The sequence below is a fragment of the Siniperca chuatsi genome, linkage group LG2 (genome assembly GCF_020085105.1).
Source record: "Siniperca chuatsi isolate FFG_IHB_CAS linkage group LG2, ASM2008510v1, whole genome shotgun sequence".
NCBI lineage: Eukaryota > Metazoa > Chordata > Actinopteri > Centrarchiformes > Sinipercidae > Siniperca > Siniperca chuatsi.
Window position 1 is genome coordinate 20,086,550 of NC_058043.1, and position 12,055 is coordinate 20,098,604.

Here is a 12,055-nt window from a genome sequence, read left to right on the forward strand (position 1 = left end):
TTTAACTTTAAAGTTAATTCAAAATGTGACATCAGCACTCAAAGCTACAATCCACGTTATAATCTATAGACGCCTAACATGAATGAATGGGCTCCTGACTTTGTGGGCTTGAAACATTTATTGTAGCATTCACACTTATGTGTATTAGATGTGTATGTTTGATACGGAAGGACTGTGAAGCTAAAGACCATATAAGATCAATATTTGACTGTGGAGAAATGGACCATGAGGGAAACACCACTAGAGTTGAGAGAAAAGCTGCTTTTGTTAACCTGTACTGGGTAAAACTGCAAGGACATCAAATACCAGGCAACTACAGTGGAAAAGGAAAAAGAAACCAATGAGCGTAGTTGGTCTACTAAGCACAAAAATGCAATAAAGTATTATATTAAGACTAGCTCCAAACGTCTAACAGTGCCATTTCCTCTGGTGCCCCCATGGTCATTTATGAAGTTGGAGATGGCTCTTGGTTTATTGGAAAATAATCGACATATGTTAACTAATTTTAGTGTTATTTACACATATATGGATTCCTATTACTAAAACGACTATTAGTAGGCCGACTAGTACTAGTACTACTGTGACACTCATAAAATAAGTTTTGTTGAGATTGCTATTTTTTTGTTTCCTTTCCTTTATTGCAATAGTATTTTATTTAATTGAATACTAATGAGAGATCACAGAGAAGCACGTAATGACATGTATTTCATAAAATGGACACAGGGGGGCAGTAACCGCGAGCAGCGTCACACTGGAATATTTAGCGATACGCAGAGCAAGATTAGCTCATAATCCGAGTGAATGGAGAATGAGCAATTGTTGTCCTGCGTCACTGATTTCCCTGTAATATTTGTAATATTTCCAGGTTAGTTACTCACCTTTTATGTGACTACAGATGTTTATAAGTTAATATGAATCCCCGGTGATGTGTGCTCTATAAACTAAAAGTATGTCAAATGTGTAAACAGTTAGGTTTGACGATACGCAATTGAGAAAATGGCGGCCAACGTCCGCAGATTGTTTATTTTATTTGTTCCCTATGGCTCCGGGGCATTTGTGGATTATTTCAGTGTGTGAAAAAGAGCTATGTGTGTAGTACAATGTTAAAAGGGTAAAAAGTTAATGTGAATGTACAGCGTAACCCCAGTTACGGCTGCGGCCTTGTTCAAGGGCGCGCGCACGTTAATACAATGATACAGATTCAGTTCATTGAACTGAGCGCCAAGTTATGAGGCAGATATGTTTATTATTGAAGTTTGTGTTCTTATAGTGTAAATGTAATACAGCTTAACTGCAAATGAGAATTATTCTGTTGTATAAAGTGAACACTTATAAAATGTACAGTGATTACAAAAATACTCTTTTGATAAGAGGACAAAGATGATAGATGTTTAAAGGAAGAAGTGCAGACATGATTGAGGATAGACCAAAAATGGGATTTAAAGGAAACATGTTGTTTTTGGGTTTCATACAAACTTTAATAAGTTAATGTTTGGAAATATGTGAGGATACATATATGTGAAAACAGACCTTTGAAGAATATATGGCTTCATGTGATCCAAATGTGGATATAACCTGTGCTTCAATGCAAAACAGACAAAAATAACAGAAAATAATTCATGATTGCAGATGCAAAGTTAAAATGAAGTTAAAAATAAAATAATCCGAGTGAATGGAGAATGAGCAATTGTTGTCCTGCGTCACTGATTTCTCTGTAATATTTGTAATATTTCCAGAGCACTCCTATCAGAGGATTATCTATATATCTGCCAGCGGAGACCTAGCCGGGACCCGCTCCACTACTACTACTACTGCGACGACTAGTAGGAATCCTACTTGTCCTACTAGTCGTCGTAGTAGCAGTAGTAGTACTAGTAGTCCTACTAATAGTCATCGTCGTCGTAATAGTAGTAATAGTAGGAATACTACTAGTCGTAGTAGTAGTTGTAGTAGTCGTAGTAGTAGGCCTACTACTTGTCGTAGTAGCGTATGTATTTTACAAGTGATAGATTATTTATTATTAGTTATTATGTTCTGGGGAATTTGAAGAAATAAGTGTGTATATTTACCATCTTATTCTAAATGCAGGCACATTTATGTTATATTTCATAGATGTAATCTTACTAGGTTACAGATATGTTTTATTATCGTTCCTAGTCACCAGATTGTGTATCTGTATATCAGAATCAGAAATACTTTATTGATCCCCGTAGGGAAACTCTTTGTTACAGTAGCTTGCCTTTACGTCAGTGCACACAGGAGAAAGTACTAGAAAAAAATAAACACTATAAAACAGGTCAGAAATAAATTAAGTATCATGTCGGTATAAGTATAAGATAAACTAAGTGTCAAGTACCAAGTGGGTTTACCGGTTGATGATGAAAGTACAGTCTAATACAATGTAACTCCTTATGTAATAAATAATATTAATAAGCGGAGGTGCATGTACTGTCGAAGAGTAATTGAGGTATATAGTATCAGTAACAATAAATAAGAAAAACTAACATGGGAAAACTAATATTGCACAGGAGTAGTACACAGAATATTGCACAATTATTATTAATTATGGTGGAGATGTAATGCTCAATGTCCAGTTTAGTGACCTAGGGTCAAACAGACTAACCCTTAGAGGGAGGAGTTAAATAGTTTGATGGCCACAGGCAGGAATGACTTCCTGTGGCGCTCTGTGGTGCTTTTTGGGGAGATGAGTCTTCCGCTGAAGGTACTCCTTTGCTTGACCAGCACATCATGGAGTGGGTGGGAGACACTGTCCAAGATGGCGTGTAGTTTGGCCAGCATCCTCCTCTCTGACACCACCGCCAGAGAGTCCAGCTCCACCCCCACAATGTTACTGGCCTTACGGATCAGTTTGTTGAGTCTGTTGGTGTCCGCTACCTTTAGCCTGCTGTCCCAGCATGCAACAGCATACAGGATAGCACTGGCCACCACAGACTCATAAAACATCTTCAACATTGTCCGGCAGATGTTGAAGGACCTCAGCCTCCTCAGAAAATAGAGGCCTGTAAACAGCCTGAGTGTTCTTGGTCCAGTCCAGTTTGTTGTCTAAGTGTACTCCCAGGTACTTGTAGTCCTCCACAATGTCCACACTGACCCCCTGGATGGAAACCGGGGTCACTGGTGCCTTGGCCCTCCGTAGATCTACAACCAGCTCCTTTGACTTTGTCGCATTGAGGAGTTTGACAGTGCGAAGTTAGTCAGTGCGCAAGCGCCACCTAGGTTCATTTCCATTCTGTTGATCAGGGCTGGTACACTGGTGAGTGTCTGTAAACTGGCATTGCTAGTAATTCAGATTAAGAATTAATATCTCATGATTGTGTAATTTCATTAGTTAATTCTGATGTTTGTTTTTGTGTTTTCATTGCAGGTTTACAACCTAGCAACCTAATTGATTAGTTAATTGACAAGCTAAAACATTACATATAACTAGCTTGTGGATGATTATTGTGTATGTGTGCACAATAAAAGCTCAAAAAGTGGCTCGAGTTGTGTCCGCCGTGCTTGTCCTGAAACCCTTTCAGTGGGGAGTTTATTGAGCTATAGCAGGTAGCTCAGTAAAAAACTGAACAGTTGTAGTTGTAGTAGTAGGTCTACTAGTAGTAGTCATATCAGGGGCAGGAGGAAGGAAGTGATGATTTCATTATAATAATATAATGTGTGCAAAACACCATACTGTTTTAATAAAATAATCCAATGGTGGAATGTGTGCATATCTTAACAGGAATAAAAATGACATTGTACTGGTCGCCAAAAGGCAAAAAAGACTAACTCGTTTTAAGCTCGGAAAATAAAGTAACACTGGAAATCTTTAAAATAAAAGGGGGACAATTTCCGTTTCAAATACCAAAGATATGCCTCGTGTAAATCCAGGCAATAGACCGCATATAAAGATGAGCCAGGCCTACACTCCAGTCCAGAAGACGGCGGTAACGCACCGTGAAGCTGTGGCCGCCATAAAACCTCGCAGGAAGAAAACAGACTAGCAGAGCTGCTAATGCTAACAGCCATACGTCAAATTCATGTAGCCAGTTAGCCATGTAGCTAGCTAACGAGGCGCTTATAAAAGGTATAAATAGACTGTACAGACTCCGGTTAACGGATCAGATACCACAACGACGGAAAATAGCGAGGAAAGGTGAGTTAAAGGCCGGCGTAGATAATAGTTTTATTAGCTCGCTAATTAACTAATGTTGGTTATCGTAGGAACGTTGGGTTAGCTAAGCTAATTCTAGCTAGCCAACATAAACCAACGTTATTTTGATTACATTTTATTGGCTAAATAAGCAGACCCTATTGCAATATTGCCTGGCGTAAATATCTTGCTCGCCACAGCTATTGGTTTCACGCTAAATATTATTTATCGAAGGAAACGGGAGAGGCCCTGTGGCTAGCATCACATATAAACAAAGGCGTCGCCGAGTTGATTAGCCAGTCCATTCCTCTGACTCCCATTACGTTAAACAAAACACAGCTACTTGAAAATGAGTCTCACACAGCGTTGTAAAGTACCATTGTGAATAAATGTTTACTGTCAAGGAATAACATGTATTGTTAAAGACAGGTGAATTAGAACCAATGAAACTGCTTGTCAAAGTAACATGCTCCTGAAGTCCATAGGCTTCCTGATCACCTGATAATCAACTCAACCTTTTCAGCCAGCTGCTCTTTCAAAAAAGATTTAAACTGTTCTTGGATTGTAATAATTGAGTGCAAACCGGAATAAGCTAAAGCTTGTGCTCCATGGACACAGCAACTCTGTCAAGTGATAGTTTTTTCACATGAACCACAGAAAGGATGTCTAGTCTCACCATATCTGGAGTTCTGCTGCTCTGAGCTGAGAAATGTCTGGATTATTTCCTGATGTGTTTCATGTTGTGACTGAACAGATGCAAGCTGGTGACCCTGTGGTTGGCGCACCGATGGCAGTAGCTGGTGCTCAGAGTCGGTCGGAGGACGAAGAGTCACTCGGTGTAAAAGATGTGAAAAGGACAGCAACACAAGCATTTGGCAGTGGTGTCCCCAAACGCAGAAGTTCCTCCAGGTTTGAGTTATACTTATGCAGTATTCTAGCTGTATACTAGAATAATCAATGCATTTTGTTGTAAACATAGATGTGTTGTTTAATGCTGCTACAGATAATTTATGTTGTTTTTCAGTGGTGCATCTGCAAATGTTTAAAGAATTGCTGTATACATTCCTTAGGTCAATAAAGAGGAAGAAGTTTGACGATGAGCTGGTGGAGAGCAGTCTCGTGAAGTCGTCCAGTAGAGTCAAAGGCCCTCCTGTCATAGAGCCTGTCCGCTGTTCAGGAAGTGAACCTTCATCTAGCGAGAAAAAAAAGGTACATCAGACCATAGACTCCACAGATTCTTGGAGGATCTCATGGCAAGGATGATACGCTTACATAGATTTGATGGATATTTTTGTGTGACTGTGTGTCAGGTGACAAAATCAGGAACTGCTCTCACACCGCCTCTCACCATGGTAGTAAACCCTGCACCCATCACTAAAAGAGTAAAGAAAAGCAAGCAGCCTCTACATATTACTAAAGACTTGGGACGATGGAAACCCACTGATGACCTGCTACTTATAAATGCAGTGTTGCAGGTGAGTATAGTATAAAAGTTAATCATTGTCCAAAAGGGTGGATAATGTTGAGGAATTAATGTTACAGATTTATACGACTCTGTTTGTCAGTTTATGATCTAATGAGTCTGTATTTGTCACTAGACCACAGACCTAACCTCAGTTCATTTGGGGGTCAAGTTCAGCTGTCGTTTCACATTGCGGGAAATTAAAGAGAGGTGGTACGCTCTCCTCTACGATCCTGTCATCTCAAAGTAAGAGACATACCCGGCAGCAGCTTTACCTTCCCCTTCAAGTTTCTATATTAGTTACCTATTTAAAAGCAAATTAAATTCTCTGTTGTTCCTCTGTTTTAGACTGGCATGGCAGGCCATGCGTCAGCTTCACCCAGAAGCCATTGCAGCAATCCAAAGCAAAGCTCTCTTCAGTCAGGCTGAGGAGGCACTGCTGGCTAAGATTGGTTCAGTAAGGGAAACTGTTACTTTAGGAACATTTCACTGTTGTAGTAAAATAAACTAACATACACTAACAAAATATCTAAGAGTCTGATTTGTTTAAATTTACCAGTCTAATATGATTAAGAGTTTAATGCAATTTTAAAAAATGCTGTTGAACTATTTTTTTATTTTATTTTTTTTTTTTTAAATCCAGCTCATGGCATACGGCATACTTTTAAAATGTACACATTTGACTGCTGTATTCAGAAGTGGTTTTGTATTACGTTTGTCATTAAACAGACCAGTCAGCCCAAACTGGACGTGTTCCAGGAGCTTCTGAGCAAACACCCCGGTGTATTTCACCCATCTCGCACCCCCAAGAGCCTGCTGGTGCACTGGCAGCTGCTAAAGCAGTACTACCTACTGGATGACCAGAGTGGTAAGTTGAGTTCCCTACACATTTATACCAGTATAACTTCAAAGCATTTAGTAATTTATTTTGTTTTAGTTGCAAATTTGGGGGGGGGGGTTACTCAGATGCACATCAAATTATGAGTCTTCCATGACAGCAGTATGTCTATTTGAGATTTGGAAAAAATTTAAGTATGTGAGCCTTTTTTATTGTGATATATATGGGAACCCTGGCTGTTGTGATGACTGTAACAGTTCTGTATGTAATTGTCTTATTGGTTTTGATTGTGTGTTGCAGTCCAGCCTCTCCCTAAAGGCGACCAGGTCCTCAACTTCTCTGATGCTGAGCAGATGGTCGATGATGTAAAGTTAAAGTAAGACAGTCTTTCATTTTGCAGTATTCATCTAATGTTTGTGTTGCTGATGAGAAAGTATTTTCTTGCTTAAGTATTGTCCTTAAATTTTCGACGCTGATGGGTTTCTTTTTTTTTTTTTTTTCCACACAGGGAGAGCAGAGATGAGGTGTTGGAACATGGTAAGAAATTGAATTATGAAGAAACAAAATTCATTTTGCACAGCATAAGTTAGATCATGTACCTTGTGAATGGAGAGTGAAGCTTCATTACTTGAAGCTTGTTATAAGGAAGTGCAGTAGTTTATTATAATTAGAAAATGTCCGTTTCCCATTGCCTGATATTAAAATGTCCTAATGGATTTGTTGTCTCTGTATAACATGGATGTAACTCTTTGATCGTCTTGATATTGTTTACATAAACTTTTTCGCTCCTGGTTTACTTTCGTCTTCCCTTTCAGAGCTGATGATTTCCGATCGTCACCAGAAAAGGGAGATCAGACAATTAGAGCAGGAGTTGCCTCGTTGGCAGGTGCTCGTGGACAGTATCACAGGTATGTTAACTTTCACTCACCAAGCACCAGCAGATGGCTTTTATGGGTGGTTCCAGGTATATTTGTTTTGAGAAATCCAGGTTGATGGAACTCGTTTGTGTTCACATGTGTTTGGGTCACCAGGGATGAGCATGCCTGACTTTGACAACCAGACGCTAGCAGCATTACGAGGAAGAATGGTTCGCTACCTCATGAGATCTCGAGAGGTAAGAAAATCTTTCAGAAATGGTTGTTACAGAGAAGCAAATGGAAGGAAACCGTTAAAAGGAATTTTTACTATGATGCTAATTATCTTTTTATTCATGTTGACACAGATTACGTTGGGCAGGGCGACCAAGGACAAACCCATAGATGTAGATCTATCACTAGAGGGACCTGCCTGGAAAATATCAAGAAAACAAGGTGAATTAACTCGTACATTGTCAGGCAGTAACGTGACATGTTGCACTGTCAGTCACCTCATTTGTATTTGTCCAAGACGAGTGCTGAGCATGAACATAAATGTGACACTTGAGTTATCCACGCTTGTGTAAAGTAAGGGTGGATGTTGCTCCTGAAAAACTAAATATAACTCGTCTCCACTGCAGGAACCTTTTTTTAGCAACTCAAGAACCCTAATTGTGTTTTCGACCAGAACCAAGGTCTAGATTTTTCTTCTGCTGTAGTTCCTGACCCCCAAAAGGTCCCTGCTCTGGCAGTAGTACTCTCCACCATTTTGGTCAGGGGGAAAATACATTTATTGTGCTTTGTTTCATCTTAAAATAACAGCTAAGCTGCTTGGCCTCAACCAGTCATAGAAACAAAATCTGTGAAGTTTTCATAAATTATAGTGTCGCAATCATGCAGAATTTGTACAGCAAGAAGTTTGCATCTCAAAAGGTCAATATAATAATAGTTTTGAATCGACAATTGATATTATACCAGTATATTGATTTATTCTCATGTTAAAGCAGCAGTTGATACCCTTTGATATTGCTGAAAGTAACTAAACTACCAATTATCACTCTCATCTTGATGTATTTTTTAAATGAATGGTAATCATATACAGGAATTATTAAACTGAAGAATAATGGAGACTTCTTCATTGCCAATGAGGGCAGACGACCCATCTACATAGATGGCAGACCAGTCCTGTCGGGCAACAAGTGGAAACTCAACAACAACTCAGTGGTGGAGGTGCGTGAGGAGTGTCAACCAAGTTGTATACGATTCAGATTGAACCACCTTGATATACGTGAGTGGGACTGCGTGAGACATGGTCCTAACATGCTGTATCTGTCTCTTCAGATCGCAGGTCTTCGCTTTGTGTTTCTAATTAATCTGGAACTCATCTCACTAATAAAAGCTGAAGCAGCCAAGATGACACAGCAGTGAATGTCAGCCATCCAGCAGAGGAGTGAACATGCAGGACATACTGGCAGGCGAATGGATCCACTGTTGTCCAACAGTGGTTAACAGTTTTTCTCATGAAGCACAGCAGTGCTACTACGAATCAGACAGGCAACAGCCATGTTAACATGAAATGTGAACTTTAAACAGACTACAGCTAAATGCTGGAGAACAGTTGTAACAGGTTTGACTTGTTCAGGTTTTACTTGTTGTTCAGACATTTTCCATGTTGTAATGTAGACACTCTCATGGTAGAGCCTTGTTTTTCCAATTTTTCAGAATATTGTATTTAAATTCTGTAGTAAAGCTTTTTCAAAATATTAAACTTGTATACACGATGTTCTCAAGTTCTCTTTAGAGTCCAATATACTGTTGAAACAAAGTTTTACATATTAATGAACAGCTGTACTGTGAGAAACACATCCTGCATAGGGGAGGGATTCTGTCCTCTATTTTGCTGTACACAAGTAGTTAATACAATAATAATACAATAACAATAATGAAAATACACTGAATAATCTGCACTCATGGAGATATCAGAAAAGGAGACAGCTTATCTGTGGCCCAAATCTTTCGCCGTCTGATTTTTTTTTTTTTTTTTTATACGCTATGAAATGTTTTTCCATATTTTGTTTTACTCGAATGTTTGAACAATTACAAATCAGAAAATAGTAACAGAAAACGGTATGCCTCAGACACTTGAAGTAAAACACCACTTTATTGTATCTCGACCACAGAGCACCAGTCAAATCAGCATACAGTCAAATCTAGAAAATATTGAAGCATCAGCTATATGGTATTTTGAAAAGATTAAATAGGTCACTTTGTTATCAAGCTGGGGATGGGGGAGATTATGGGTGGGAAACATGCATATTTATGTCTATTTCTGATTTTCTCTAATAGGTTTTCAGTGTCAAACACTAACATAATCACTCTAGGTTGAAATATTCAGAACTGTTGGTAAAAACCAGGGTTGCAAAGTGCTTAAGAGTGACTGAAGCAAACACACAAAAAAGATAATGCAAATAATTTGAATAAACATTTAATATTTAAATCAAAGACAAGCAAGAATTGTTAAGAGAATAACTGCTTAGATTGCAAACGTTTATTGTTGCAGTGTGATTATGTACCAACAGGTGGTGCTAGAGAGCCCAGTAGTGACAGACAACAAGGATGTTCTAGGTTTACTATGCACATATAAGTGACCGGGTTTGCATACTGTGGCAATTGAAGCAAATACTCAGCATGTTCTGCCTAGGACTGTTTCCTCTTTCTCTTGGGTCAATGAGCGAACTACTCTTCTGAGATTTGTTTGTAATTGTTCTGGTCAGGCTGAAGTATTGATCACCTATCTCAGCGCAGTTGGTTACACAGATTAAAAACTACAAAAGTCCATATAAGAAGATGTGCAAATTACACTTGGGTACAACATCATTCAAAAACAAATATGGCATCAAACTTAAATTTTCCACCTAAAGGGAACTCCACAACAAGTCTTTATGACATTTATGACTAAAGTATCTTCATGAAGTACAGTCCTAATACATTAACAGACATTAACACCCACCTGCATACCATTACTATTAAACAAATATGTATATAAGGTGTGTGTAAAGTTTGACTGTGGCGTGGTTGTTGGTTTTCTTTATGTGTGGGAATGTCAATTACCTGTGAGTGTAAGGAATTCTTTTGTCTATGAAATGTTTCAATGATCAACATGATGTTTCATGTTCACAAAGTGTACTTCACTGACATGAAGGTGTCAGAGGGCAGTAAGGACACTGGGCAACCTAAACAGCCAGAGAAATGACCTGGATAACTGCATGTATCATTACCACAATACATAAGACCATACTTTTTACTGTTAAGCTTCATAAGGGCGTGTGTAAAAGAAACACCAGGGAGGTTAGAAATAGTGTCATCAAAACACAGACAGTACAGTCCAGTGATTCTGTTGTTGCCATAGCAACTCAATGCGAACTCAATATGTGCCACCGGTTATGGTTTGATTGGATTCCCCAAACATGGCATGGCTCACACTGACAAAGTTTAAACAAGGGAAGCAGACGACCCTCAGACACATTTTACAAAACAGTGGTCAAATCCAAACATTACACTTCTGAAATATTCTGCTTCTCAAACATAAAAAAAAAGAGAAGAAGCAAACCGTGGTGCTGAAGTTTGAACTGAATTTGCAGTGTTCCTGTGAATGTCTAGTCTGGTCTCTGATATGCTGGTGTTGCTGACAGAGGCACGGGTGAACCTTGGGAGCTTGAGTGTGAAATATCTTCAAGATGTGAAATTCTGCCTGTGTTTCTTCCTCTTCAACAGTAATTACTTTGTAGATTTTAGTTAAAGGTGCATTGTGTAACATTTTAACATTAATAAATCATTACTGCAGTAATTTAAAAAAAAAAAGGAATATTTACTGTAAAAAAAATAAAAACACTATTACCAAGAAGACTGGCTAGCTGCATTATACAGCTGGTGTGACTAGGGTGGATTTGCTTTATGACACAAACCAGTAAGGAAACATTGTTTACTGGTGGAAATGGGGCAAAGGGATACTGAGTTTCTCACAAAAAATGCAGCTGGAAACAAAAGGTTTGAACCTCTTTGGGAAAGCAAAATAGAAAAGAAATGCACATGTGGTGATGCCTGAGAAGGAGAACATTTAATAGAAAGCAATGGGGTTTATAGGAAATGTGGTTTTAATTTTGAGAAACAGTGTAAGATAGAGTCTTATCAATCATTAAGCTCAAATAGGCTTATTCTTTCCTTTCCTTTCTTTTCCAAAAGCAAAACTGTAGTGATAACAGTGTAGTTTATTATGGTTATTATGGTTGAAAAATAAATGCTGGATCATGTCTGTATTAACCTGCTGGCCAGCCCTGGGGCAAACATGTACCGTGGTTCACAGGTTGTGAAAAGAATCCCTTTGGCCATTGTTTACCCTTTGTATTTGGAAACAACTGATTTTGTTCCAGATACTTTGCAGCCCTTTTCCTGAAAGTGGACAAAAGGCTTATAAATGATCTAAAGCTTTAGTGAACGATTTGTTAACATTAATAAAGTCATTAGTTACAACTTGAGAAAGGGTGCCTCTGTAGGAAGTGGTACCAAGGCATTTATTGGGTTTCAGTGTGTTTGATAGATTTGCAGTAGCCAGTGTTCATCCATAAATGAATTACTTCTCCTAAGAAACTACTGAAGCACCCCGACCAAACGGTTGTTTTCAACGTGTTAAAGTCTCATTGATCCTGATTATTTTAGGCGGGTGATATGCTTGCCTCGCCTGTTCTGTGGAG

The 12,055-nt window shown here is 38.7% G+C and overlaps 1 protein-coding gene across 3 annotated transcripts; it reads left to right on the forward strand.

Moving 5' to 3' along the window:
* The first annotated feature begins 771 nt into the window (after positions 1–771).
* mcrs1 (microspherule protein 1) lies at positions 772–9,085 on the forward strand. Of its 3 annotated transcripts, none has more exons than XM_044173033.1 (14): positions 772–865; positions 4,905–5,059; positions 5,221–5,359; positions 5,461–5,625; positions 5,749–5,858; positions 5,961–6,069; positions 6,342–6,480; positions 6,751–6,826; positions 6,959–6,987; positions 7,266–7,358; positions 7,482–7,564; positions 7,673–7,760; positions 8,407–8,534; positions 8,646–9,085. In XM_044173033.1, exons 2-14 carry the CDS (start codon positions 4,905–4,907, stop codon positions 8,730–8,732), a joined length of 1,401 nt encoding a protein of 466 aa, XP_044028968.1. In that variant the 5' UTR covers positions 772–865; the 3' UTR covers positions 8,733–9,085. The 3 variants fall into 3 exon arrangements, with proteins under 3 accessions (XP_044028968.1, XP_044028959.1, XP_044028970.1); XM_044173024.1 differs by lacking the exon at positions 772–865 and adding an exon at positions 3,938–4,153; XM_044173035.1 differs by lacking the exons at positions 772–865; positions 4,905–5,059 and having other exon boundaries at positions 5,225–5,358; positions 5,459–5,625.
* Positions 9,086–12,055: the final 2,970 nt, after the last annotated feature.

What these genes read in the sequence shown, in the direction of transcription:
- mcrs1 (XM_044173033.1), top strand. Translation starts at nt 4,905, where the DNA reads ATGCAAGCTGGTGACCCTGTGGTTGGCGCACCGATGGCAGTAGCTGGT. An exon ending in TTATAAATGCAGTGTTGCAG is followed by an intron (nt 5,626 to 5,748) that starts GTGAGTATAGTA and finishes ATTTGTCACTAG; the next exon opens with ACCACAGACCTAACCTCAGT. An exon ending in ACAACAACTCAGTGGTGGAG is followed by an intron (nt 8,535 to 8,645) that starts GTGCGTGAGGAG and finishes CTGTCTCTTCAG; the next exon opens with ATCGCAGGTCTTCGCTTTGT.